The 27,658-nt window shown below is 38.4% G+C and overlaps 1 protein-coding gene and 1 long non-coding RNA gene across 3 annotated transcripts; one reads left to right on the forward strand and one right to left on the reverse strand.

The window, feature by feature from the left end:
• POLE2 (DNA polymerase epsilon 2, accessory subunit) lies at positions 1 to 27,391 on the reverse strand. 2 transcript variants are annotated; one of them, XM_045015084.1, is made up of 19 exons: positions 27,074 to 27,391; positions 24,281 to 24,381; positions 23,346 to 23,421; positions 21,746 to 21,823; positions 20,470 to 20,563; positions 18,411 to 18,485; positions 16,888 to 16,971; positions 15,324 to 15,380; positions 14,829 to 14,877; positions 13,916 to 13,988; positions 12,430 to 12,602; positions 10,297 to 10,386; positions 10,021 to 10,075; positions 8,171 to 8,230; positions 7,994 to 8,071; positions 7,343 to 7,451; positions 4,811 to 4,987; positions 4,506 to 4,573; positions 1 to 927 (listed from the first exon to the last, which is right to left on the reverse strand). In XM_045015084.1, the coding sequence occupies exons 1-19, from the start codon at positions 27,139 to 27,141 to the stop codon at positions 909 to 911; spliced, it is 1,584 nt and encodes a 527-aa protein (XP_044871019.1). In that variant the 5' UTR covers positions 27,142 to 27,391; the 3' UTR covers positions 1 to 908. The 2 variants fall into 2 exon arrangements, with proteins under 2 accessions (XP_044871019.1, XP_044871021.1); XM_045015086.1 differs by having other exon boundaries at positions 2 to 927; positions 27,115 to 27,133.
• LOC123369468 lies at positions 4,984 to 22,799 on the forward strand. Its single transcript, XR_006579054.1, has 2 exons — positions 4,984 to 6,082; positions 22,388 to 22,799. It is a non-coding gene; the product is annotated as an uncharacterized LOC123369468 (long non-coding RNA).
• Positions 27,392 to 27,658: the final 267 nt, after the last annotated feature.

Consider the following 27,658-nt stretch of genomic DNA (forward strand, 5'->3'; position numbering starts at 1 on the left):
CAAGGCTTGTTTCCAAGGTGTCTTTATTGGATCAGGTGCAAGAATGGTGTTAGTGCAGAACTGTCAAAATTACTATAGTTTAAAATATTTTTGCAGCTGCTCTTCAAAGAAGATTCTGCCTCTCACAAATAATTTTGTCTATCATGTGATTCAGTGTCTGTCCAAATGCCTCTAACACTTACATTTCAAAGATATTTCTAATTCTGTACAGACACTACGGCATAAAATACTTCACTGAGGAAATGTTTTATGTCACACTCTTTAGCAGCCAAGCTCAAATCTTTCTGTGTATGCCAAAGGAAGCCTTTGATTGCCAGTGCTTTTTTCCCCTCACTGATATTTCACTGGATTTCATCAAACACGGCAATATAGCCAAGACAAGGTGCAGGCTACTCTATGCTGATTTCAAAGGAGACTAAGCAAATATTTAAGGCACATACTTATTTTTAAACTGACAAATCAAGTGTAGAATAAATCATACAAAACTGCTCAAGAAAGATCTATCTGTGTGTCAGAAGCAGATCCTGACTTAAAAAAGACTAGCACAAGGTTAAAAAAACAAAATTCTCAGAAGAGGCACATAATTTTGAATACATACTTAATGTTTAAATATAAAATATATCCAGTTTGAGTATCTCTTAATTGCATCTCCACTTCTAGTTTTCGATCTTGCAAGTTAACTCAAACACACAGTATATTATGAATCCTTCATTCTTCTAAGAAACTAACACTGACATTTTTTTCCTGTAAAATTTATTTACAAAATTTAAGTCTTTTGCATTGACATTTAAATATGAATAATCTGACACACAATAAAATAAATCCATAACCATATGAAACAATCTAAAATTAGTTCTGCAGTATGTTGGAACAGAATATTTGACTTCTTCATGCAGTCTTTCAGAAATTCAGAGATCTTGAAGTTTGCTGAAAATATTAAAAACAATATTTAATTTTTATAACATGCATCGTTTCTTGAAACCAATTCACTTACTACCATTATTCTCTTTCATACCTGAAAAGTTCAATAGAGTCTCAAATATTTGAACAGATTTACTGCCTTTTCGTGGGATATTTTCTATCTTCTGGTTTATATCAGCCATTAAAAAAAAAACTCTCTCGACAGACTTATTAACTGAATCACAGAGCTCTATTTAATACAATAAATATTTTTCATAAGCTTCTATTGTAATTGATTCAAAATGAAGCCGATCTCATCACAACAGTAAACCTACTATACAAAGTTTTCTGTTTCCAATACATTTTGACTGGCCTTTTTTCCAATCACTGTCCAGACCAGATGAAGTTTACAGGTGTAAAATACTGGAAATCTAAAACTAACCCACAACCACTTGTTGACTAGATCTAGGCACAATACAGCACCACCTCCACTGAAGCTGCCAGATGTCCAGTTTTTGACCAGAAAATCCAGTCGAAAAGGGACGTGTAGTGTCTTGATTGGACACCAAAAGTCCAGGTACCGGGGGGGGGGAGGGAGGGAGGAGGAAGAGGGGCACCAGGTCATCAACCTGCGCCAGGCCCCTGCTTAACCGGGGCTGACTCCTACCTGCATCTCGTGGGCAGGCAGGTTCCCCGTCAGGGGCTGCAGTTCTCTGGCAGCCCAAGAGCAGAGGAAGCCCAGCTGGGGGTTGGGGGGTAGAGGTGGGGGCAGAGGATTGAGGGATGATGAAGGGGGAGAGCAGGGGGTTGGGCAAGGGGGATGAGGCAGGACGGGGGAGGTTCTGGCCCTCCTGCGGTAGTGTCTGGTTTTCAGAAATTAGAAAGTTGGCAACCCTAACCTCCATTTTATTATTTTATCACCTAAATTTTTACTATAATTTGTAAATTTATGATTTGTATTGTAGGGATTCAGGACCCTGAATACACATATATTTATGTATAAAGTATGTCAAAAATTGTGTTAGTTACTGGAACATTTGCATCCAGATACTGTTAAGATATTGTTGCATTTAATAAATAAATAAGCAAATACAAATTCATGTTAGTGGAAAATGGCCAGTTCCTGCCCTGAGGTTTGTGTACTTCACTCCATTAGCTTCAATGGGACCTGCATGTTTGTTTCTGAAGGCAAAATCTGACCTTCACTTCACTGTCCCCAAGTACGCTAAGTATGGGTACAAGTAGACCCCATCTACTGGGGGGTAACCAGAAAAGATGTACTTTTGTCTAGATCATTAGAACATAAGAACAGCTGTACTGGGTCAAACCAAAGGTCCATCTAGCCCAGTATCCTGTCTACCGACAGTGGCCAATGCCAGGTGCCCCAGAGGGAGTGAACCTAACAGGTAATGATCAAGTGATCTCTCTCCTGCCATCCATCTCACCCTCTTACAAACAGAGTCTAGGGACACCATTCCTTACCCCATCCTGGCTAATAGCCATTAATGGACTTAACCTCCATGAATTTATCCAGTTCTCTTTTAAACTCTGTTATAGTCCTAGCCTTCACAACCTCCTCAGGTAAGGAGTTCCACAAGTTAACTGTGTGCTGTGTGAAGAACTTCCTTTTATTTGTTTTAAACCTGCTGCCTATTAAGTTCATTTGGTGACCCCTAGTTCTTGTATTATGGGAATAAGTAAATAACTTTTCCTTATCTACTTTCCCAACATCACTCATGATTTTATATACCTCTATCATATCCCCCCTTAGACTCCTCTTTTCCGAGCTGAAGAGTCCTAGCCTCTTTAATCTCTCCTCATATGGGACCCGTTCCAAACCCCTAATAATTTTAGTTGCCCTTCTCTGAACCTTTTCTAGTGCCAGTATATCTTTTTTGATATGAGACCATATCTGTACGCCGTATTCAAGATGTGGGCCTACCATGGATTTTTATAAGGGCAAGAATATATTCTCCTTCTTATTCTCTATCCCCTTTTTAATGATTCTTAACATCCTGTTTGCTTTTTTGACCGCCTCTGCACACTGCGTGGACATTTTCAGAGTACTTTCCACGATGACTCCAAGATCTTTTTCCTGATTTGTTGTAACTAAATTAACCCCCATCATATTGTATGTATAGTTGGGGTTATTTTTTCCAATGTGCATTACTTTACATTTATCCACATTAAATTTCATTTGCCATTTTGTTGCCCAATCACTTAGTTTTGTGAGATCTTTTTGAAGTTCTTCACAGTCTGCTTTGGTCTTAACTATCTTGAGCAGTTTAGCATCATCTGCAAACTTTGCCACCTCACTGTTTACCCCTTTCTCCAGATCATTTATGAATAAGTTGAATAGGATTGGTCCGAGGACTGACCCTTGGGGAACACCACTAGTTACCCCTCTCCATTCTGAGAATTTATCATTAATTCCTACCCTTTGTTCCCTGTCTTTTAACCAGTTCTCAATCCATGAAAGGACCTTCCCTCTTATCCCATGACAACTTAATTTATGTAAGAGCCTTTGGTGAGGGACCTTGTCAAAGGCTTTCTGGAAATTTAAGTACACTATGTCCACCGGATCCCCCTTGTCCACATGTTTGTTGACCCCTTCAAAGAACTCTAATAGATTAGTAAGACACAATTTCCCTTTACAGAAACCATGATGACTTTGCCCAACAATTTGTTTTTCTATGTGACTGACAATTTTATTCTTTACTATCGTTTCGACTAATTTGCCCGGTACTACTGATAGAGTTACCGGTCTGTAATTGCCGGGATCACCTCTAGAGCCCTTTTTAAATATTGGCGTTACATTAGCTATCTTCCAGTTGTTGGGTACAGAAACCGATTTAAAGGACAGGTTACAAACCCTAGTTAATAGTTCTGCAACTTCACATTTGAGTTCTTTCAGAACTCTTGGGTGAATGCCATCCAGTCCCGGTGACTTGTTAATGTTAAGTTTATCAATTAATTCCAAAACCTTCTCTAGTGACACTTCAGTCTGACAGTTCCTCAGATCTGTCACCTACAAAAGCCGGCTCAGGTTTGGGAATCTCCTAACATCCTCAGCCGTGAAGATTGAAGCAAAGAATCCATTTAGTTTCTCCGCAATGGCTTTATCGTCTTTAAGCGCTCCTTTTGTATCTCGATTGTTTAGCAGGCTTCCTGCTTCTGATGTACTTAAAAAACATTTTGTTATTACCTTTGGAGTTTTTGGCTAGCCGTTCTTCAAACTCCTCTTTGGCTTTTCTTATTACATTTTTACACTTAATTTGGCAGTGTTTATGCTCCTTTCTATTTACCTCACTAGGATTTGAATTCCACTTTTTAAAAGATGCCTTTTTTATCTCTCACTGCTTCTTTTACATGCTTGTTAAGCCACGGTGGCTCTTTTTTTAGTTTTTACTGTGTTTCTTAATTTGGGGTATACATTGAAGTTGGGCCTCTATTAGGGTGTCTTTAAAAAGCGCCCATGCAGCTTGCAGGGATTTCACTTTAGTCACTGTACCTTTTAAATACTCTTGTTCATTCTGAGAAGCAAGCAAGCAGAAAGTGGTTATGTTCATCATATGTTAACAACATCAGGTCCTTAAGCTATTTACCTGTCTTCTACTGTTTTGTTGGAGGGATAGAACACCTTGAATGAAAATCCACTTCTTGGAAAAGAACCCTATAATGAAAAATACACCAAACTTGTGTCAGCAGTTTGGAGTGTTATTGTGCAAAGAACAAAGTGTAACTCCTCTCTTTTTGTCTGTTAACCATACAATGGTTTCCCTGCTATATTTGGCCTACTAAGAATACTTAAAATAATTTCATTGAATAAATTCAATTTTAAAGATATAGAATTCTCTGCTTATTGGAGATGTAGCATCCTTATTTTGGTAAAGCATAAAGAAAATCTTACAGGATTTATGCAAAGGCAGTCAGTATTAGTAACGGTGAAAGGATCATATTTATCTGCAGTGACGATCAGATCTGGCACAGGGTACACTCTCAAGATGTAATCATATGCCCAAAATACAGGGCTGACATAAAGTGGAAGTGGAGTCAGATGTCCTTGTGATAATATAGTCTTTACAAACTGCAAGACAAAAAGAAAAGAAAAAATCAAAATTAAATATTCAACCAACCAAAATTCACGTTTGCCGTATCAGAATTATTCCATGGATCATACTGTGTTTGAAGAACCACCAGCCACTGTTAATGGATGCATTACATACATGTGATTCTATGGTTCCACTGATATTAATGAAGACCTGAATATGCCATAAAGTCAATATGATGGCAAGGTTTTCCCCTCCCATTAAATTGCTTTAATGATGCAGACTGAAAAGGAAGAGGGCACTATGCGTACAACGCAGTGCAGCTCTCAGAGGGAAAATGCTGTGGAGTCATGCAGAAAGCATCCTTGCTGATACATACAATAGAAGGGAGAAAGGTGTTTTTGTCAAAGATTTGTGGCATGCGTGCACACACAAAATGAAGATTTGTAAATTTTGTTTTTGACTGGATTGCTCTTGACACAAAAAGGCTCCACTGTTGTGTGACGCAGTAAGAGGGGAGGGATAGCTGAGTGGTTTGAGCATTGGCTTGCTAAACCCCAGGTTGAGAGTTCACTCCTTGAGGGGGCCACTTAGGGATCTGGGGCAAATCAGTACTTGGTCCTGCTTGTGAAGGCAGGGGGCTGGATTTGATGACCTTTCAGGGTCTCTTCCAGCTTTATGAGATAGGTATATCTCCATATATTATAAGGAAGCCTCAGAGACAAATAGGTGCCAAGTTGTGCAAGCCTTGGGTACCCACAAACAAAACTATATAAAATCAGCCACCATTCTGACCCCTGGAATATCAAGGCACAACCGGATATATTGTGCTAAACCTTTCATTAAGAAGTCAGAATTTCTTGGCACAATGGCTATTACTGGCAACACACACACACTCAGAACACTAGTTGCTAGAAAGTTCCAGACTTGTGCACATAGGTGCCTGGACCCCGGCAATGGGATCCAGAGAGACAAGGACTCAAAGAACTCTGAATGCTGCCAGTTTGTGTTAGATCTTCAGTGATTTTACTATAGAACTTGCTTCTGAAGTAGTAACATACGCACTGAACTCTTTCTACAATACTGTCCTGTCATCAAACATTCTGACTATTATGAGGTTTTGTTATACTGAGGTAAGTGATACGGAACTAAAAGGTACATAAATCTTGTATAAAACACTGTAAATCAAGGAGATCTTAACAAGAAATGTTGAGCATTGTAGCCAATGATTATTTTTAGTATTCATATATCATGTGATGTGATAATCAGTATGTTATATGATATATATTCATTGTATGTTAATTCGAGTTGATTTGTAGGATGATAAAAGTATAAGATTAATCAGTATTTAGAGGAACCAAGAATTAGATATGAGTAAGACAAGCTGAAATGCAAGACCTGTAAGCCAAAGCCTGCAAGACTTTAGCTTAGCTATTTTAGGGTTTGGAGACAAGAAATTATTGCGCAAGACAATGACAGAGAAACAACCCAAGAGATGATAGGAAAGAGGTATTAATCGGTAACATTGCAAAAGTACAGCCTGGAAGATTAAAATTAAATTATAAAATGCTGAAACAACAAATATTGCCTCTTAACGCGTGCCCTAACTGCAGACAAAGGTGGGACGTCAATGTTGACAAGAACCTACCCAGCCTATAGAATTTGGGGTCCCTTGTGTTTCCAGGGGACATAAACCAATAAGAAAGAGGGTTGACACTTTTATGGACATACGCAGAACGTGAGTATAGATCAGTGGTTCTCAAACTTTTGTACTGGTGACCCCTTTCACATATCAAGCCTCCAAGTGCGACCTCCCTTATAAATTAAAAACAAACACTTTTTTATGTATTTAACACCATTGTAAATGCTGAATGCAAAGCAGGGTTTGGGGTGCAGGCTGACAGCTTGCAATCCCCCATATAACCACCTCACAACCCCCTGAGGCATCCCGACCCCCAGTTTGAGAACCCCTGGTATAGACAAACTCACAGTATAAAAGGGGTGCCCAAAGCAGGGAAATTGGGCTTCCTATGGGAAACTCCAGCAGGAACCACTCTTGTAGTGATAGTCCAATCCATGAGAGGGCCATCAGACTCTAGTACCATCTAGGAGGATGTGAGTAGGTCTGTAGGTATAACTAGTTCAGCTCCTATGGACACGTATAATGTATATGTTGTGACATTTACAGCTTTGTTGGTAACTTTAATAAAACTACTAAAAGATAGATGCGCTTGTTGTTATTTGCCTATGGTTTCATGTGCTCCTATGAACTCTAATTCTAGAACTAACAGAGGTGACTCTGTGGAACTTGAGACTGTAGCTGCAGAGCTGAACCCACTGAGGGATAATTACCATTAAATAGAATAAAAGGCGACAGCATACTCTTAACTTACATGGTTAGGAATATCCAAGTTGGTGCTAGGAAAGCGGATGCAATTTCTGCACATTTTATTTACTAAATCTTCACGAAAGATGATGATTTCTTGTGTGCAGTATTGAACCCTGAATAGAAAATACTGAATGAAATTTTAATTTTCCTGGCATTGGAATGAAGTAATAAATGTTAAGAGAGCCTGGAAAAATATTTCAATGTCAATCTCTTCCCTATTGTTTATACCTACAAAAATTAAAGATAAATTGCAATTAAAACCACTGTCTCCAAATCCTGACAGCACACTTCCCTTCCTTTCAGATATAGAAAAGTAAACACATTGGATCTGAGCTGTCTTTGTTTATATTTCTGCTACTGAACTTTTAGATGAGGGAAGAATATAAGATAATTGCACACTATGTACAGATACTAATTTTAAGGGATACATAAACTTCTTTATTCCTCAATGAATAACAAGTAGAAAAGGTTTCAAGGTAAAATGTACCTTTACTGCTAATGTTTAAAACTAATTTACCTGTAATATATTTATTGTAGCTATCACACATTTTAAGAATGTTACTTCTACACACAAACTGGTCACTCACTAAAACAATATGAAAAATAGCAATAGGTGTTTGGCATTCTCTGGTTACTATAAAAGTCACACATTTACCTGCAAGGATTTGTAGTGAAAACTGAAAATGGCACCTGCTGTCTGAATTCACTAGTGATGTTTTCAGCTAGTGGTGGCCTACAACAAAAAGAATAACATTGCAGAAGATTTGTATGCTCTTTAGCAATATTGTACTAGAAAGTTCTTAAAATTAGAAAAACCATGTAGCAAACTTGCCTTGGCAAAATTGAACCAGGACCAGGATCTTCAGGACCAGGAACAAACACAAATCGACTGCTATAAACAATGTAATGCATAACTTATGTTTAATATAGTCAAAATTGCAATTATCTAAATTTAAGCTACATATTATGAATGGATATAAACTGGACACTAGGAAGTTTAGACTTGAAATTAGATGAAGGTTTCTAACCATCAGAGGAGTGAAGTTCTGGAACAGCCTTCCAAGGGGAGTAGTGGGGGCAAAAGACATCTGGCTTCAAGACTAAGCTTGATAAGTTTATGGAGGGGATGGTATGATGGGATAGCCTAATTTTGGCAATTAATTCATCTTTGATTATTAGCAGGTAAATATGACCAATGGTCTGTGATGGGATGTTAGATGGGGTGGGATCTGAGTTACTACAGAGAATTCTTTCCTAGGTGCTGGCTGGTGAGTCTTGCCCACATGCTCAGGGTTTAACTGATTGCCATATTTGGGGTCAGGGCAGATTGGCAGAGGCCCTGGAGGTTTTTTGCCTTCCTCTGCAACATGGGGCACGGGTCACTTGCTGGAGGATTTTCTGCACCTTGAGGTCTTTAAACTATGATTTGAAGACTTCAATAACTCAGACATAGGTTAGGGGTTTGTTACAGGAGTGGGTGAGTGAGATTCTGTGGCCTGCGTTGTGCAGGAGGTCAGACTAGATGATCATAATGGTCCCTTCTGACGTTAAAGTCTATGAGTATCAAACTACACAGATGCTTAAGTAATGTTACCCACTATGGGTACCCACTTTGGTGACCAGCTCCAATAAATTGAGTGCTGTTATTACAAATTCAGAGCATCAGAAGATGGAGAGGATGAGCCTGGCTATCCCTGCCTTTCCCTCCGTACCCTCAAATCCATGTAGTAGAAGTAGTGTTTATTTGTATGACCATAGAAGCCTTAGTCACAGACCAGGGCTCCATTGTGCTAGGTGCTGTACAAACACAAAACAAAACGAATCCGTGCTCAAAGAGCTTACATCAAAATATAAGACGAGACGACAGATGAACAAACAGACAAGTGAGCACAAGGAAACAATGAGAATATGGGTCGGGCATTATTGGCAGTGGTGTCAGCAAAGCAGTGGCCTAACCACTGTCAAGTTTTTTGTAGGCATCACAGCAAAGGTGAGTTTTGAAGAGGGTTTTGTGGGAAGGGTCAGCCCCACAGCCATGGAAGGAGGCTTTGAAAAACCAGAGAAACAGGAACAACGAAGTGTAGGGAGATCATTTACAGGTGCTCCCTTTCTACTACTTTGCTCCTAAAATAATGGCTGTGGAAAGCTGTTTGGGGGAGAGGTGGAAAAGAAGTGGGTCTTTATCAAGCCAATATTTCTGATGAAGCTTTCTGGGGCTTGCACAGCTTGAAGGCCTGCAGTTGCTTCCAGCAGTGTAAGATCTTACATTTGAATTTATCAAATCCAGCTTAGGCCCTGAGCTTGCAGCAAGCTTTGCATGGGCAGATGCCCCCACTGGGCACCAGGCAGGCACAGAAGTTCACCTGAATAGCATTCTGGTAAGATCAGGGGCTATAAATAGTGTACATGAAAACAGTTCCCGAGCTGGAGAATTGGTCTAACTTTTGTTCAACAAACTAGCTCACATTACACAGCTATCACAGGCTGGATCCAAACCTTACACACCGCCCAAAATAATATGACCTTGTTTCAACACTGTGGCATGGTACTGTGAACAGCTACACAATCATAGCTGACCCATAGTAATTAATGAAGTATTTAAAAGTCATTAGCACAACTATGCTGTTAACTTTTTCACATAATAAACATAACTTTACCATTATGTCGCATTTTGATACATACCTTTTATGAATGCTGGGGTATTCACATATTATGTCAGCAAGAGCCTTGAGGGAATCTGAAGTGAGAAAAAAATGCATTTAAAGATTTCTTATGACACTATCTGTCTGGACACTAAAATTATGTACTTCATGAACTGTTCATACTTTTTAATATGTCTAAAATACTGTCTCTCCTAAAACTTTAACTTGTATTACATTTTGAATAAGTATATATTTTAATCAATATTTGTTGCCCATTTAATGTACAATAAATATCTGACTACAAAGACTTCCATACCTTTTAGGGACTGAATTTGATTTTTTCCATATGGTGCAGATGAAAAATTTCCACAAAAGAAAAAGCAAGTTGGAGGCACAGAGGAGTAACCTGGGAAAGATACATGAACATTACACTCAGTATTACTTTGTACTTTAGTATTCTTCACTGATGAACCGTTCACCCTCCAGTCTGTTTCATTAGGATCAGAAGCTGGGGCAGTGCTTCCAGCTTTATCACTGTTAATGTGGCCAAGCAATTATTTTAAAGCAGGAATTTAGGAAACAGCTTGCTTATTTATTTATAACTATTTAGAGGGGAACAGGATTGAGATGCACCATCTCATTTACAGGGAATCCTCCGTTATCTGCAGCAACAACAACACAGGGTCTGCTCCAGCTCCAGACTTCAGTAGGAGCAGATTAGGCCAATAGTTAGTATTTCCACACAAAAGCAATCAAATCACACCAGATTTATTCAAAATAAATACACTAATTTTAAAAATACCTACTTTCCCTTTAGAGTAGTAAAAAGGACAGATACCCTTACAGTATCTGTAAGATGTGTGTATATATGTTCCAAAGTTTGAGTACGCGAACACACGCCTCTCTCTCCACTAAAAGGTAATTATCCAACACACTGCAGTGTACTTACTTATTCTTTCTTTAGACTGTTAGAGGTACCTCTCTAAACAGTCTAAGTCTCTCTGACAAATATTTTAAATTCAACAAATCACAAAAAGAAACAGCAACCCGATAACACAAAATACTAGTAAGTAATCCAACAAATTAAAATAACCAAAATAAACCAAATTCCCAATAAAAAGTAAGAACAAGAACAAGTACTGAGGCTCTCTCATATGTCTCTGATTTACATCCCAATTTTTAAAATTATTCTATTCCAGGCTCAAGTTTTGTTCCACTGGCTTAAAATTAAATTGATAAATGAAGCATCTAACAAAAGGTTTTATGTCAAGAAAAATTAAACTCCTAACCAATGTCTCTATTCTGATATTTCTCCCAAATATTACTGTATGTTTTTAAAAAGCATGCTATATTTATTTATCTATAAATAAAACTCTTATTTGACCTAATTTTTGATATAGTAAATCTATTACATGCATCCTAAAAAGTAGGATGCTTAACTGATCAAGATCCCTTTATTACTTTATCATATGCAATCTTACACCAGTTTAATTATTTTGACAAATATTGACAAGAAGTGACTTAACCGGGCTCCATAATGTCTGATACTACAATAGAGTTTGATAGTTTGTCTCCAATTTTCAATAATTAACAGTAATTTCCCCCCCAGGATTTTATTTTTTCCACCTCCAAACATTTGCATTCTATCCAAAGCAGAGAATACATTTTGTTCCAAACGTTATGTTGGAACACCAAGAAGCAACTCATGGGTCACTGAGACATTTGCTGTACAAGACCTGTCAACACTACTAATGTAATGATGGGGAGGATGGGGGAGAAACAGTGCATATTTTAAGAATAATCATAGCATGTTCTTACTATGCTAAAACCAGCAAGGGCACAAGAGGCAGTATTTGATTCCATAAAGGAAAAGGTTTCTTTTAAAAAAAAAAAGCCAAGGAAGAAACAAGGCAAACATTCTTGTCACATCACATAACATGACTACAATTCAAAACAATAGTTTTACAAAAGGAAACAGAGAGAACTATCTGAGCTCACAACTTTTTGCAAAAACACAATGCAGATCAATTTAAAAAACTGTTAAAGAGGGGTCCAAATAAGAAAAAGAATACAAGCCATGAACCAGAGTTGCAACCACTTAAAGAAAGACTGACTTTTCATCAGAACTGGGTATAGATTTGGCAGGGTTCTACACTCAGTAAGATGTGCCCCATGTAACTCTCTCTCTCTAATTGTAAGGTTATCCAGTCATGTGTTTATGCTGACAGTGGCATGTGGCTAGTGACTATTACGCTGCTGCCCCAGCTTTTCTCAGCATCTGCTTAACAGTGACAGATTAGCGGTCATATCACAACTTGACAAAAAAACACCACAACTCCTTTTTTGGCAAAAGAACCTATTAAAAGTCATAAAGAATAAAGCCAAACCAAACTGCTGAAACATTCTTCAACATAAGGATCAGCTAAAAAGCAAACAACACTGCACCTACCTGAAAACATAGTGTGAAGCTTTTCTAACACTTCCACTTGGTCCAGCCAAACATCAGAAACAAAAACAAACATGGCATCTTCATTTTCATCCTCCAGTTGTTTCAGTTTTGCAGAAGCTTTTACTGAAGTTGAAGAAGGCCCTCCAAAAAAGTTTATGTTCCCATAATATGCCCTACATAATTAAAAAACAATATTTTGTCATTCTTCAGGCTTTTATTTATTTTAACATGTTTACTGCCGTAGTAATTAAGGGCCACTCAAGAGTGGGACCCCTCTGTGCTAGGCATTGTACAAACAGAGCAGTAGATGGTCCCTAGCTGTAAGAGTTTACAATCTAAATATACCAGGCAGACACTGGATGAGAAAGGGGTAGAACATACAAGCAGAGTGAACAATGTGGTAGCAGCAAAGAGCATCTTATTTATTTTGGGTGAGTTTACCTTAGGAGGTAATCAGCTAAATAGAAAGAAATGGGAAGGAGAGAAGAGGATCACGGGCAGGTGTGGAGTGAAGGTGAGGTGAAGAGACCGAAGGAGGAGTCAGGGGATCAGCACAGGGCAGAGAAAGTACCATCAAACTGTAGAAAGTTCTTTGAATGTCCAGAGATCTAAAAGGTCCCTTCTTTGGCTTCTTCCACCACCCCTGCCAGCTTGAATCTCTAGCTGGCTCCTCTTGCAGTCCACATGGGGGCATCACCTGGATCCTGGGACCTAATGCCCACCAGAGTAGGGGGGTTCTCCCCTGCACAGTTCTGAATTCAGAAGACTGCTGGGGGAAAGGGTGGCCCCAACTGATTGCCATTTTACCCCTTACCTCCCCCTACACTCCCTCCTACTGTGCAGCAGTCCCTGGTTTGGCTGCTTCTGCCTCTACTTGCTGGAGTTTCTGCCTGGAGTCTCTGTTAACCCCTTTTTCTTCCCAAATCATTTCTGGATATGACCCATTTTCCCGATTAATTTAAACTTTTATTATGAAAAATCTTTGCTAATTGAAAATTAGATAAGATGACATTCAGTATCTATATGGGGGGGGGGGGGAATCGAACAGGGGTGAAGACAGAAAAGGCAGTCATCCAGACATTAAGCATGGGCTTTGACTTGCTAAACTTGAACACTTTCTCACTGGTATCTTGGTCCTGGGTTCTCTTTCACATTCATCCTCAGAACAATCCTCGCATCCCATTTCTTCATTCCTATGCAGTAGTTTCCCAATCTCTATCTAACAAGGGCTTATATCATTATCAATATTAATGTACAAAAGGCCCAATCTAAAGCCCGTTAACAACTGGGACTTTTTCTACTGACACAATGGGATTTGGATCAGGCTCAAATGGACCAGCAAGATATAAAAGTCAATGCAACATTTTTAAGAAAGAAAGGAAAGCACACCATTGATATTCTACAAACAACAAACAACAGTAGTACTTTGAAAGGTATAACAAAATATGAGAAGTTAGAATGAAGTAATTAAAAGTTATTTTTATACCTAGTGGTAGCAGAAGGCTCAGTGGGTGGAAATCCAAAAGCATTCACGTGGAATATTTGATCCTCATACCAGCCTACGAAGTTTAATCCCCGCCCCACAGAAATACATTTTAGTGAATTGAACATATCTTTAACACTGTATTTTATACTAACATTGTTTCAATTTAATAAACAGCAAAAGCTCAAAAATATGAAAATGACACTACTTCCACCCTCTTATTTATTTTCCATTTAATTAATTATGAAATTTTTAAAACATTATGTATTATAAGAAATTGTTCATATTATGTAGATATTATATTATGCATGTTGAAATTATTTATATTTTATAAAGTAAAGTGCTACCAATAAGAAAAATTGTCCACCTGAATTTATGCCAATAGAGACACCAAAAGCCCCAGTTCTGCACTTAGACACACGTGCTCAAATTTACTACTGTGTGTAGTCCCATCACAGTGTTTCCAGGATTAGGGCCTTACTAACAAGATAAAGCATTTTGCAATCTGAAAATATTGTATTTTCCTCATTAAATTATTTTCTAGTCCCACACAGACATTGCCACTATTTCCTTTCCCCAGTTTAGTTAATTTTTTCTTCATGCACATCCTCTCCACACAAACTGAACACCCAGTCTTGAGAGGTGCTAAGCACTGTTGGGTCCCACTGATTTCACTGGAAAAAGAGCACTCAGAACCTCTCAAGGTTGAACCCCATAAGACAGCGATTGGCTGTGAAAGATCCAAGCTCAGAGGCGAGTTTCAATCACCCACTCAGTTCACAGACAAACCTCATTAACATAAATACTGACTTAAATCATTTGCTTCTTTATCCACCTCAAGAGGGTATATTGTTACAATAATGGTCCGAAGAGAAAGGATAACATTTTAAAAGTTAGCAAAAAAAATTTTTTTTACCTTCTGCCAAAACAAAGCATGACTCAGTATATAAGCCACTGTGGAACTGGTGCAAAGCTGTTAAGTACAATGTTCTTGTTAGATGGGGATGCTGAAAGAAATTCCATTAAAATCTATTTTACAGGTAGTGTAGAGAGTAAGACTGGTTGGGGGCAGTGTAAATGCATTACATGCTGAGTGAGAGTAATGTGATCAACCTGGTAGTTGGCTGCATGGATAGCATGTGAACAGGAACATCCCCCAACTCCAGACAGGTTTCCAAGAGGCAGAATACAAACCCCACTGCAACAAACCTAACCCTATTACAACAAGCCCTTTGTGTGTCTTTGAGCTGAGGCAAACTCAGTTATTAGCATGGAAAAAAGTGGAGGACGGCAGTTGTGTATGTGTACTTTTAAAATGTAATCGTTTGCCTTTTTAAAGTGTGAAATGATACAGTTCTACAGTAATTTTTCTGAAAACCTCTTAAATCCTTAAGTTGTATAGAAAGGATATTGCTTTACTAAGGTCTAGCTGAACAACTCCTGTAGGATCTTCCAAGAAAAATTTTCCCTAAAAAGTAAAATAAAAAAAAAATCAAAAGCATATCAAAACAATGTATACCTCTAGATCAGGGGTAGGCAACCTACGGCACGAGCTGATTTCCAATGGCACTCACACTGCTTGGGTTCTGGCCAGGGGGGCTCTTCATATTAATTTAATTTTAAATGAAGCTTCTTAAATATTTTAAAAACCTTATTTACTTTACGTACAACAACAGTTTAGTTATATTACAGACTTATAGAAAGAGACCTTCTAAAAACATTAAAATGTATTACTGGCACGCGAAACCTTAAATTAGAGTGAATAAATGAAGACTCGGCACAGCACTGCTGAAAGGTTGCTGACCCCTGCTCTAGATCAATGGAGATTGTGCTATCACACTCCAGAGAGAAGCAATATAGAGTCCACACTATTGGCAGGGACCCTTTTGGCCCCTAAATCAGAGCTGACAACAGGGAAAAAGCATCTCATTTTCCCATCTCCAGCAAGTGTTGCATGGGGCTGCATACTGGGGAAGACATTATGGGAAAATGGGTTAACCCTTTTTCCTATATTTGTTAGGTACCTACTTATCCTTAGACACTGGTTCAGAGAATTCATGACTCCAATGGCAATTACCGTTTGCTAGAATGTTGGCCAAAGGAGATCTCTCACAAACTCCCAAACCATTCTCACAGAACGGATTACTCAGGCACCAACAGGACCTATTGCTGGTTTCTTCATAACAAAAACAAAGATTTTCATTGGGCTAGTCCATGCCAAACAAACCAATTTCCAAAACCAACCCTCAACCTAATCACCTCTGATTTTAGCCAACAACTTACATCAGTGATAGAAACAGATTATCATTAGGCACACTGCATATTTTTGGCTTCAGTCTTGATTTTTAACAAGTTTCAAGACATAGAAAGGGAAAGCATTTGATACACTTATTCAAGAAAAATCATGTCAGGTGTTTAAATTTAGAGACTATATCGTTTTACCTTTCCTAGAGACTTGAAACATACCATATTGCAAAAAAATGCTTCGTTTATGAATCTAGCAATGACTTAAGCAAATGTTTTTATTTCAAACATTGCAACCTTAGAGAATTAAAAACAATCATCTGATAAAATATTTTACAATTTCATCCTTTAACTGCAGAAGTTGTTTTGATTTTTATATCCTCCTCCTTTACCGCAAGAGGTATAAAAAAATGCACTGGCAAGTTCAGATATAACATTTCAGGATTTCAGTGGCTGAAGTTGGAACTCTCTGACTAACAGTCCAGATTTACAGGAAGTTGAAGTGCTACAAAATTCTGTCCTTTGAAAAGAAAAATGCAGTTATCCTTATGTTATTGACTGTTTCTAAGAAAGTGTTCCATATAAAAGACTTTTCCTGCATCGTTTAAGTCAATGGGGGTTTTGCCATTGACTTAAATAGAAGCAGGATCAGGCCATAATTGAGATATTTAAGCCTTATAATTTAAAAAAATATTGTATTGCTGAGAGCATGACAATAAAATGTATCCTACCTCTTTTAGTTGTGTTATCATCCCAAGAACAATCACTTCCCCAACTTTAGCTGTATTGCCCAACAGAGTTTCTATTGTTTTAAGCTGGAATCAAAGAGTGAAGTAGGTGAGATTTTAATTACACCTTCTGTAAGTCTGTTCTTAAGTAAGCAAGTTAAGTAATGCACAGTACATGCTATAGTTTATATACATAAATTAGTTATAATATGATTCCGTTTTACTGCTAACTTGAGGATACATTTGTGTGTCATACGCACCAGTGTTTAGGGAAAAAAAGTTGTTAATAATGGCTACTATCTTAAAATTGTTCAGTGGGTGAAAGAAAAATGGCAAAAATATGAGTAGTTTAATTTACAAATGGATTAAAATTAAACATACAGGGCCAAATTTCTGCCCTGGAATAAATTTTGTCAATGGTAGCAACACACAGTTATCAGCAGAACAGGATTTGAACCACAGAGCTTGCCCACAAGTCATTTGGTAACACCAGTTGCTTTTAGTTAAGAGTCATGGTTAGAAGGACTCATGACAACACATGATTCTCCAGAGTTCTGGAAATGTGACACAGCTGATAACAAAAGTCCTGTGCAAGGAAGGTGCAGTCTGCATCACTACCAAGAAACTGTATTCTGTTGGGTCACAGATTGGCATTATACTCTAATCAGAAGCAGCAACCTTCTTAGTATCAGCATATGGGGGGAGGAATAGCTCAGTGGTTTGAGCATTGGCCTGCTAAACCCAGGGTTGTGAGTTCAATCCTTGAGGAGGCCGCTTAGGAATCTGGGGCAAAAAAATCAGTATTTGGTCCTGCTAGTGAAGGCAGGGGGCTGGACTCGATGACCTTTTGAGGTCCCTTCCAGTTCTAGGAGATAGGTATATCTTCTATTATTATTATTTATTATATATTATTATGTTCCTGGTGACAGGGGGGAGACGTGGCAGTCAAGAAAGTAATATACTAGTATAGAATTAAGAGGGATTTATCCCAACTGAATTTAGATCTATTTATTTTGCTCTTTCAAAGCCTTTGCAGTGCTTTCAATATGGAGAAAAAGGAAGGGTCAGGACAGTGGATAACTGAAAGGCTACAGTTTGGCACCTGAAGCACCCATCCAACAGCACAAATAAGGATACAGAAAAAGAGAAAGAGCTTATTGGCAGTAGGCTGATGACTTTATTAGCTCTAAATTTGTGAACTGAGTGCTTATGAAAGTGAGAAACGGGGAAAATATCTCAAGCTTAATGGAAGCAGTGTGGGAAGGTTCTCTGTCTATGCACCTCAGCCAGACTTCTTCTCTTCCAGTTAAAAGTTGTTTTTGAGCAGCCTGCTAGTCATGCTGAATTGAGCCAGATACAAGGATTTTGTGATGCAGAAAGAGACTAAGACAATAACAAATATCTCATGTTCATTGGTTACAAAAGTCAGGATTAACACTTGGGTATCACGTGGGGAAATATTAATGAATTAAACCACACTGAGCATACACTTCTCCCCCTCCCCAAGAAAATACTAGTATTTTTACCTGGAATTTACTCCTGCTGTCATCAGGATGAGCACCAATCGCTGAAGGAGTAAACAACTCATGTCTATGAGTCCTCTAGAAAAACCAAGATTAATGTGATCTGGTTAAAAATGATCACCACCACCACAACAAAAAAGTCGACTCACTACATACAGACTATATGAAATGCTATTTTTAAATTCTCTTATTCAGTTTCAGCCAACATCTTTTGATTTGGAAACCACAGTATTTTTTAACAAGAATTTACTTCCAAATAATAAACCATAAATAATACCTGCAATAAAACAGAAGTTTGAGAGAGAACTTTTTAAAGCCATGCAAGAAGTCTTGTTATATATTATTTATAACAACATTAGCACCTTGGCAGGGAAGAGGTCCCAGTGATGGACCCATTGTATGAAGTGCTTTATATAAACATATAGTAAAGAGGCAGTCCCTGCCCTAAAGAGCTTACAATCTAAGAAGTTAAGCTCCTGCATTAATCTTTGACGCTGGGGCCTACATTTATCAGGCAATGCTTTAACAGTGAATAGCAAAGAGAATGAAGAAAAGTTTTCAGCTTTACAATGGTATTTGTTTCTTTTAATGGCTTTTATGCACCCACTAACATGGCACTTGAACACCTGACCCAAAAATAAATACAACAACAAATAAAACTGAATTCCAATCGGCAACTCAAACTGCTCTAACGCCATCCCATCCCAGCATAGTGCAAGCAATAACCCAACAAGGTCCACAGGCTAATAAATCCCTGACCAAAACAAAATGTGATTGGCACCTCTATTTAAAGATTAAAAAATCCCAGCCTTCTGGAGAACCAAAAAGAGTGAGTTACATAACCAAAGCCCTCTCTACTGAAAATGCCCTGCCTCTAGCAGTCAGGAATGCACATCTAAAGCTCTCAGAAGAAGTGCCTCAGTTTATCACAGATACCATGATATTGCATAGGAAAAGAGGAGGCATCTATGGTAGTAAGATTCCACATGAGCTGGAACTTCACAGATCAGAACCAACACCTTGAATTGCACCTAGTTCACTTCATGGAACCCAGGGATCATGTGCTCAGACCAACAAATTCTACTAATCAGATAGACGGCTGCATCTGCACCAAATAAAGCTTCCATGTGGTCTTCTAGGGTATCTCCCAATAGAGCGCATAGCACATATCTAACCAGGCTATGACAAAAGTATGGATGGCTGTGAGGAGATTCTCCATCCAAAGGAAGAATGCCAGAGCCTGGAATAGTACATTTTGTAAATTAAAAGATGACTAAATAAAATCTCTTAGCAAACAAGAATGCCTCAAATATTAAAGGAAGTATGGGGTTTTTGGTCTTTCAACATGTCAGAGTCCCAGCCCACAATATATTAATGACATTACACTCAGTGAAACATGGAGACAGCCTACGTGAGAATTAAAGAGTCACACTCATTCCTCCCTCACGAAAATACATTTCAATTTTTAATGGTTTCTATTAAAAAAAAGTCAGAGAAAAGTTTGGTGCATGCTACTAGTTTTTATTGTACCCATAAGGTACGTAGTAAGACTATTAATAGAAAAGCCTTTCCAAACCTGTGCAATATAAATTTATTAAGGAATAAATTCCATCTCCACCTCCTACCCTGATCCCTCCCCCCAGCCATCTCCAAACTCTAGCAGTTTCTATTATGCATGTGATGTTGCCAGTGCAGCACTGCCTGCAGCATCACTTGAAGCAGTAGCTTGTAGTCCACTGTTTCAGTGGACCTTAAATTTTAAGGCTAAGATAGAATCTGTTTGGTGCATTCAGCATATAGTTCAAAAGTTGATATGTGATTCGTAATGTTATTCACAGATCACCTTTCAAACACGGTAACAGATACTGAAACACATCAGAATCCATAATGCCATATAATTTCAAAGGATACTCAATTCCACCTGTAACATATCCTGATTTTATAAGTTTACAACTGTGGCTCACACTAGCTGCTCAACTATAAATGCCTTACTATACATATATGTCTCTCTCATAACAAGAGATGATAGCATTAAACAAATCAAAATCTTTCTTTCGCTCACCTGCTGCAAGATGGTGTAGCGTTCACGAAACAACTCTGCTTTATCCCTGGCAGTTCCAAATAAATTTGGTGCAGGATGGTTGGTCATTGATAGACTGGAAGAAAGTTAGTCATGATTTATTTATTTATTTTTTAAAAACAAAGACCCAATGATATTTTAATCTACATCTCTATATAAGTAGGAAGCTACAAAGTCTTCAATGCTATTGCATATTTTATTTGGTGAGGGAGTTTTCTGCTAGGAATGCCATGTCTTTATATATACACTGAAGATTGCATTCATTTTCTCCCCTTTAACACCAGCACCTCTTTGTCACATCTTTCCAGCTAAGCAGCACTGGACACAACTCTGTTTCTTAAATAAATGAAGATATTATCCTTGTTCTGGCTTAGCAGCACATCTTCACAGAACTCCCAGCTCCTGCCAACCTTGGAAGCTACAGAGTGGGATTCAGAGTTAAAAAGCTACAGCAACCATGCAGGATGCTTTTGATAGGCCAGCAGAATCATGAACAGAAGTTAAGGAAGGATTCTACTCTAAAGGAAAATAAGTGTAAATTCCTTCACACATCAGTTAGCTATGAATAGATTTCTGCGTGCTGCAACATAAGCAACTTGTCTATAGAGTTTACTACAAAACCAGACAAATAGGAAAAAAACACACACATTTTGTAAGGCATGAAAGCCACTTCATCGAAGGGGATGGATTAAGTGCTATATGGACTTCTTCTGCCCCTCATCAAATACCATATAACAAAATGTTCAAACCAAAAACCTGACAGACAAATACATACAACTTAGGGCCAATATCATCACCAGCAGTACTGCATGTATTGTACCAATCATCACAGAACAAAGATTACCTATTTTGATTCCATGCTACTGAAAGAGAAAGACTTGACCCATGGCCCAGTTGTAAATATATTTACCTGCCATTATTTACCATGACCTTTAAAACAGAGTAACCTAATGAGTTCAACTAATTTTGTATAGAAGTTGCAAACCCTATTTAACAAAACAAAAAAATATCTCTCTCTCTCTCTCTCTCTCAAGAAGAGTTTGTTATAATCAGTTTCCTAAAGGCAGTGTGTCCACAACATATTCACTCTTGAATCACATTTCATCCATCTTGAATCTACATATCATCCAGCACACAAACCAAGAGTGAAAGTTTGTAGATGGCAATTTTAACTATACAATAATAAAGGCTTTGATACATGGACAATTAGTAATGTCAGAAAAATAGCAGCTGAGATTTAAGAAATGGAAAGACTTACGGTAGAAACTTCTTCCTTTCTGAATTATAAACATAACGTGGAACGTCAAAGGCCCCAATAATATTGAAAATGTGTTCTCTGAAACAACAATACATTTAAAGCTTTATTTGAGAAAAGAACTATTCCAAGGAAACAGCTAACTTCAGTGCTCCACAGAAACCTCATTTTGAGTAAAAGAATGTTAACACACCCCTTTTGTTAACTCTTTCATTCTTTTCCCTTCCAGTCCCCTCCCCCGACCACTGACCGTTGTATCTGCATTTTATTTACAGAAAATATTGTTTTTAAATTCTGAATGGAAATTAAAGAGAAAATAAATTGTGTGCTTTTCTTTCTTTAACAAAAATTGCCAAATTTTTCAAACAGAATTTTTCAAGATTTATTTATTAATATGCACTGGTACCTAGTTGAAATAAAATAGTTTTGGTACGGTCAAGATAATTTTTAAAAAAGTGGCTACTACATATGCATGCTACTTTTCATACCATTTCATGGAAGGGTTGTATGCCACTGAATTTATTGTTGATTCCCTTCCAACAATTAATCTAAGTTTTTAATCCTCTTATTATAATTGTATCAGCTTCAGAGTTGATAAAAATTACAGAATTGACTTGTAATGTCAGGACGTATTGAATCTTACAGGCAGAAAACATCCATCGTTGCCTAAGGGAGAAAATGCCTTTGTTATGGAACAACATGTCTCTCTGACAGATGCTTTGTCTTTGAGTTTATCACAACAGAATTCAAGAGATACAGGAACGGAGACACTTTGGTCCACAGAGCTCTATTGACTTCAGAGGTACTTTGCACCAGGATCTACCCACACAGATTTCTCTTCAGGATTGAGACCCAAATATGTGAGAGCAAGAATGTGAAACAAACTACTTATGTTGTTACAGTTCTAACAAACGGGCAAAAGAGAACGTATTCCAAGTCAAAAGGGGATATGCCCTCATATCTAGGAACTATGGGGTTGTACCACCTTATTGACTTAATTATTTATCTGCTTTAGTCAGTTTGTATTACAATCCCAATAAACACAATTTTAAATAAATCCTTTCATATTATTTGTGTGTGTGTGTATCACACAAACATACGTAATACTCTCAACAGCCCCAATAATAGGTCACAGTTTTCAAAATTCAGTAACAGTCTAGTAGAAGCAAAACTGAATAGAAAAGAGCATCATTAAATGTTTCAAGAACAAAAGATATCTTAAGAAATGCAGAAAAATAATTTTGATGAGTAATAATGGAAAAGAGTAAGTTCAACTGAAAATGCACAAAAATAAAGTTCATTCTCAAAAATGTTTATTTCTATTTTTGTTGCTGGATATTCAATATATACTATGTATAGCAATTTAATTTCAGAATGTTAGAACCATATCACAATCCCTACAGATCTATACTTGGGAAGAAAATTTCCTAAGAAAGAACATTACTCAGTTTTAAATGAAATATCAGGAGACAAAAAACACAGAACAATTATTGTGTTATTAGCATTGCAGAAAACATCTGACATTTATTCCCCAAGAAGAAATCATTGAACGCACACTATATAGCCATAAATTTCAAATAAAAATAAATTTGTATCACCGTACATAGTTTCATCTAATGACTGGCTACATTCCTGGACAGCGGCTTCCATTGTGGCCCGTTCAATCATATTAGATGACACTGAAAAGAACATTTCATAAGATTAAAACTACAGCCTATGGAAAATGACAAGTATCAAATTAAATATGTTTCAAAAATTTTACAAAAATGGTTCAATATCCTCCTTCATAGTGTCTCTTAAATATTCTTTACAAATCATTTTATTTTCAGTAAGTTACATATGGTACCCTAAATTTTCTATGGCAAATTTCTAAAGGCAGTTCATTAAATATATTTGGCAGAAAGCTACATCTCTACACAAATCTTCATACTGTATCTGTAGTTAATTCACTCAGAATTCAGAACAAGATCATTATAGTTAGTCCCTGTAAGCCTGCCAGAATAGCCTACAGAAGCTTCATATACTGCAGGTTCATTGTTTCAGAAGCTTTTTATACAGGTTCATGTAATTATTCAAATAGGTTAACACAATCTGAGCATTCAACAAACTGTAGTCTTCATTGTGTCCAACTGAGATATTTTTATATTTTTGAAGTTAAATTCTATCACTAGTGATAGTGCTGTCACTTTAAGAGTGGTGCCTCCTTGTGGGGAAAAGTGCATAGTTTTGCTGGGACCCAAAGAAAGCACAAAATTCCTAAAGTTGGAAGCCATGACCTGGAATTAAATCATTTCACTGCTACTGGGACAGTCAGGAGAAGCAGGCCTGCAGACTTCTGCAGTGGCAAAATTACACTGGTTTTTGATGAAGTGATAAACCTTAATATTTAGCAAAACAGGAAGTCAATAGTAAATATATGTAACATGCATCTATGTTCAAACAGCTTGACTAGAACAAACACCTTAGTGAGCTGTCAGTAGGTTTTTCTTTTTACAGATAACAAAGGCAGGATTGGTTTACAAAAAAAATGTTACTTACAAGGCTGTTTTTCAACAGCATCAATGATATTTTCTATTACATCTTCAAGCTCTAATTCATTGAAAGACTGAAGAGCTTCAGTAAGATATTTATTAGCTTCACTAATTGGAATGAAAAAATAAGTTAGCCAAGATAAGAAATTAATATTCAATAAATAAAGTATATGTTTTATAGTTACTATTATAATATTGGTGCATGCACACACAACTGCTATAAGGCTTGTGGTTATTAGCGAGAAAGAGCATAGAAATAATTATCCTGATCCCATCTAAATCAAAGATGCTCTGAAATTGAAAAAGATCCAAGAATAGAAAAATTAAGTATAAAACAGCAGGCCTTGGTTATCTCAATAGATCCTAAAGGCTGGATACTCACTGAACAATCCAATGTCCTACCCTATTATGTAGGCTTTTAAGGAGAAGGCAACACAAAGTCTGATCTATCCTAGAGACACCATCATCTTTGGGAAGACTTATTAGCTTGACACAGTGGAAGCATGATGCTCTGAACACTATCCGTGGAAACGTTAAAAATAAAAGGGAGAGAAGACAGACATATAAAAGGAAAGGGAATGAAGGAAGAAAGGAGAGAAAACACAAGGAAAAGTATTCCTTCCATTTGGACCAGAAACTCAAATTATTATATTCAAAATACCACCGACTCGCTCCCACAGTTCTGGAGTTCCCAGTCATCTGAAGGAAGTACTGAAAAGGAAGGATAGAAGCTCTCTTCTTACAAAAAAAATTGACAGAGTAGTTCTAAGGTGTGTATCTATAGACAGGGCTGTCAGATGCCTCACACTGCCAGTATAACTATTATTTTGCAATGCGGGGGGGGAGATCAATATAAGAGATATTTTAAAAAGCTATATATAATTCCACTTAAAATAAGATTTTTTTCCATCTGCAGTCCTTCCCTAAAACTCATACTAAAGGCCAGTATTTAAAGAAAAGCAATTCTGTGATTAATGTCATCTAACTGCTGATCAAAAATTACATTTTTGTCAACAGTATGAACTTCAAAATATTTCACAACATTTAACCCCTGGGTCCCATGAGCTCTGAACTTAGAATCCTCAGAAATCTCAGTAATGAAATAACTCTAGGACATTGTCCAAAATAATTGTTTTTTAAAAATTATTAAAAAAAAGAAAAGAAAAAAAGTAATGCCCTGCATAACTGAATCCCCTGTCCAAGCCAAAAGGAAAAGAGAATCACTATTGTAATAAGATCTCTAGACAAAAAAATATGAGCAACAGAACCACATTATCGTAAATAATTGAGCACTGAAATTAGGATATTAGTGATTGGGGGTAAGTTTCCTGTCAGGCTTTATCTACAGTGGAACCTGAATGAGAAAACTTTTGTTGTTCAGGGGTGTGAAAAAAACCACCCTGAACAACAAAAGTTTTGCAGACAAAAAGCGCCGGTGTGAATAGCGCTTTGTCAGCGGGAGAGCTCTCCTGCCGACAAAGCTATCGCTGCTCATTGGGGTGGAAGTTCTTTGACGGTGGGAGAGCTCTCTCCTGCCGACAAACAGCGGCTACACTGCGTGCCTTTAGCGGCATGGCTGTAGTGACACAGCTGAGTTGCTAAAAGGTGCATAGTGTAGACATAGCCTTAGACTCTTTCTAGACTAACTGTAGGCCTACCCCCAGATCAGGCTACCAATGGTGTTGAGATGCACAGAATGCTCTACACAACCATGTTAATTTCCATGAGGAACCTATTTGAAAATAAACTCATTTCCTTTGCAACCATAGGCCCCAATCCTGACAAAATTTAGGTACATGATTGACTTTATGCACTGTGGACCCCATGGGACTACTCATAGTGTGGAAACTAAGCATGTGCCTAAGTCTTTGTAGGGCCTAATTATCTGAGATTTAAACCATAGTTGATACATTTTATACTCATGTAAAGGGATATCATAGGTCATAAATCTCACACCCAAAAGATGAACACTAATCTGTAGCATGAACCTACTCCTCTTCTCAAGGCTTTTATTTAGTAAGCCACAAGTGAGTACTCTATTATTTCTGTTTACAATACTTCTAAGTGCAAGAGAAATAAAAGCCTGCCAGCTGGGTTTCAGGAACAGAAGTGACACCAGATAGTATAAAGCTTATAAACCCCAAGCATGTCTGGGGAGTGATAGCAGGACTAGTGGTTCCATACTGAGGACTGTATTTAAAATGACAAAGGATTCCTTCAACCACTAGCAGGAAGAGTTTTAGTTCTGTTCCAGTATAACACCAACATTAAAGCCCAGATCCTCACAGGTACTTAGGCTCCTAACTTCCACTGATTTCAAAGGAAGTCAGGAGCCTAAATACCTGTGCAGCTCTGGGCCTAAGCCCATAAGATCTGTACCAAGCATTCTCATTATTGTGCAGAAGAGACACTACACCTTAAAGCGCCTGACTGCTGCTGTCTCTAGCCTGGAGAGAAGTATTTTCCACCTCCCCAGATTCTTATATGGGCCCATTACGTGGACTGGGAACACCACTGAGGAATATGGTTTTGCGTGTCGGTGTCTCCCACTGGTGATGGAGGACGGTGGGTCACCCGCGGGCGGGCCAGGCTCTCCGCACTTGGGGCTACCAGGGTCGGGAGAAGGAATAGGGTGGCCTTGGGACGGGGTCGGGGTCGCTGCTGTCAGCCGCTCCCCGCCCCCCGGGCACGGGAAGGGAGCGCTGCATGTCCCCGCCTCTCCCCCCTGGGGGCTGCCGGGGTTTGTGTGACACAGCCGCTCTGTGCCCCCCCCGAGCCCGGCCGCGGGCCGGCTACTCACGCCCGGAGCAGCAGACCGTGCATCTTGAAGGCAGAGCCCACTTTGCTCCTCAGCTTCTCTGCAGCCATCTTGAACAGTTGGCGCCACACGGCGAGGGTCCCGCCTCTAGGGGCCGGGCCGGGCCTGGGCCCTGCCAATGAGGCGGGGCGGGGCGGGGCGGCGCGGCGGAGGCAACGGCTCAAGCTTTGCTCTAATTTCCCCTCAGCTGGGGCAGGCGCCGGGCATTGGGTAGCTCGGATGGGCAGGGCAGTGCTTGTAGGGAGCGTAACGCTGGAGACCTGTATCCCCTGCCCTCAGCATCTTTGTTACAATCGCCTCCATCCCCAGTAGCAGCAGACTCGGGCCTTGGTCCTATTCCGGGGGAGGGGGATCCTACACATCATCTCTGATATTGAGCCATGGGCAGGAGGGAGCATTTTTTTTCTCCTCAAAACTCAAAAAAGCAGAATCAATGTATTGAATTAATTGCAGTTTTAAGGCACATAATATTTATTAGAGCCAGTACACATCTGAGAGGTTTTTACACTCCCCTGTAGGTTCTACACTATCTTTTTTGGTCATATAAGTGAAACATTTCAGCAGGTC

Source organism: Mauremys mutica, chromosome 4, assembly GCF_020497125.1.
Source record: "Mauremys mutica isolate MM-2020 ecotype Southern chromosome 4, ASM2049712v1, whole genome shotgun sequence".
NCBI lineage: Eukaryota > Metazoa > Chordata > Testudines > Geoemydidae > Mauremys > Mauremys mutica.

Excerpts from the sequence above, each read along its gene's own strand:
- POLE2 (XM_045015084.1), bottom strand. The coding sequence starts at position 27,141 with ATGGCTGCAGAGAAGCTGAGGAGCAAAGTGGGCTCTGCCTTCAAGATG. Across the intron at positions 14,878-15,323 it reads AGCTAGACCTTAGTAAAGCA|CAGTTCCACAGTGGCTTATA; the intron begins ATATCCTTTCTA and ends ACAGCTTTGCAC. Across the intron at positions 4,988-7,342 it reads ACTTGGATATTCCTAACCAT|TTTGTAAAGACTATATTATC; the intron begins GTAAGTTAAGAG and ends TTTGTCTTGCAG.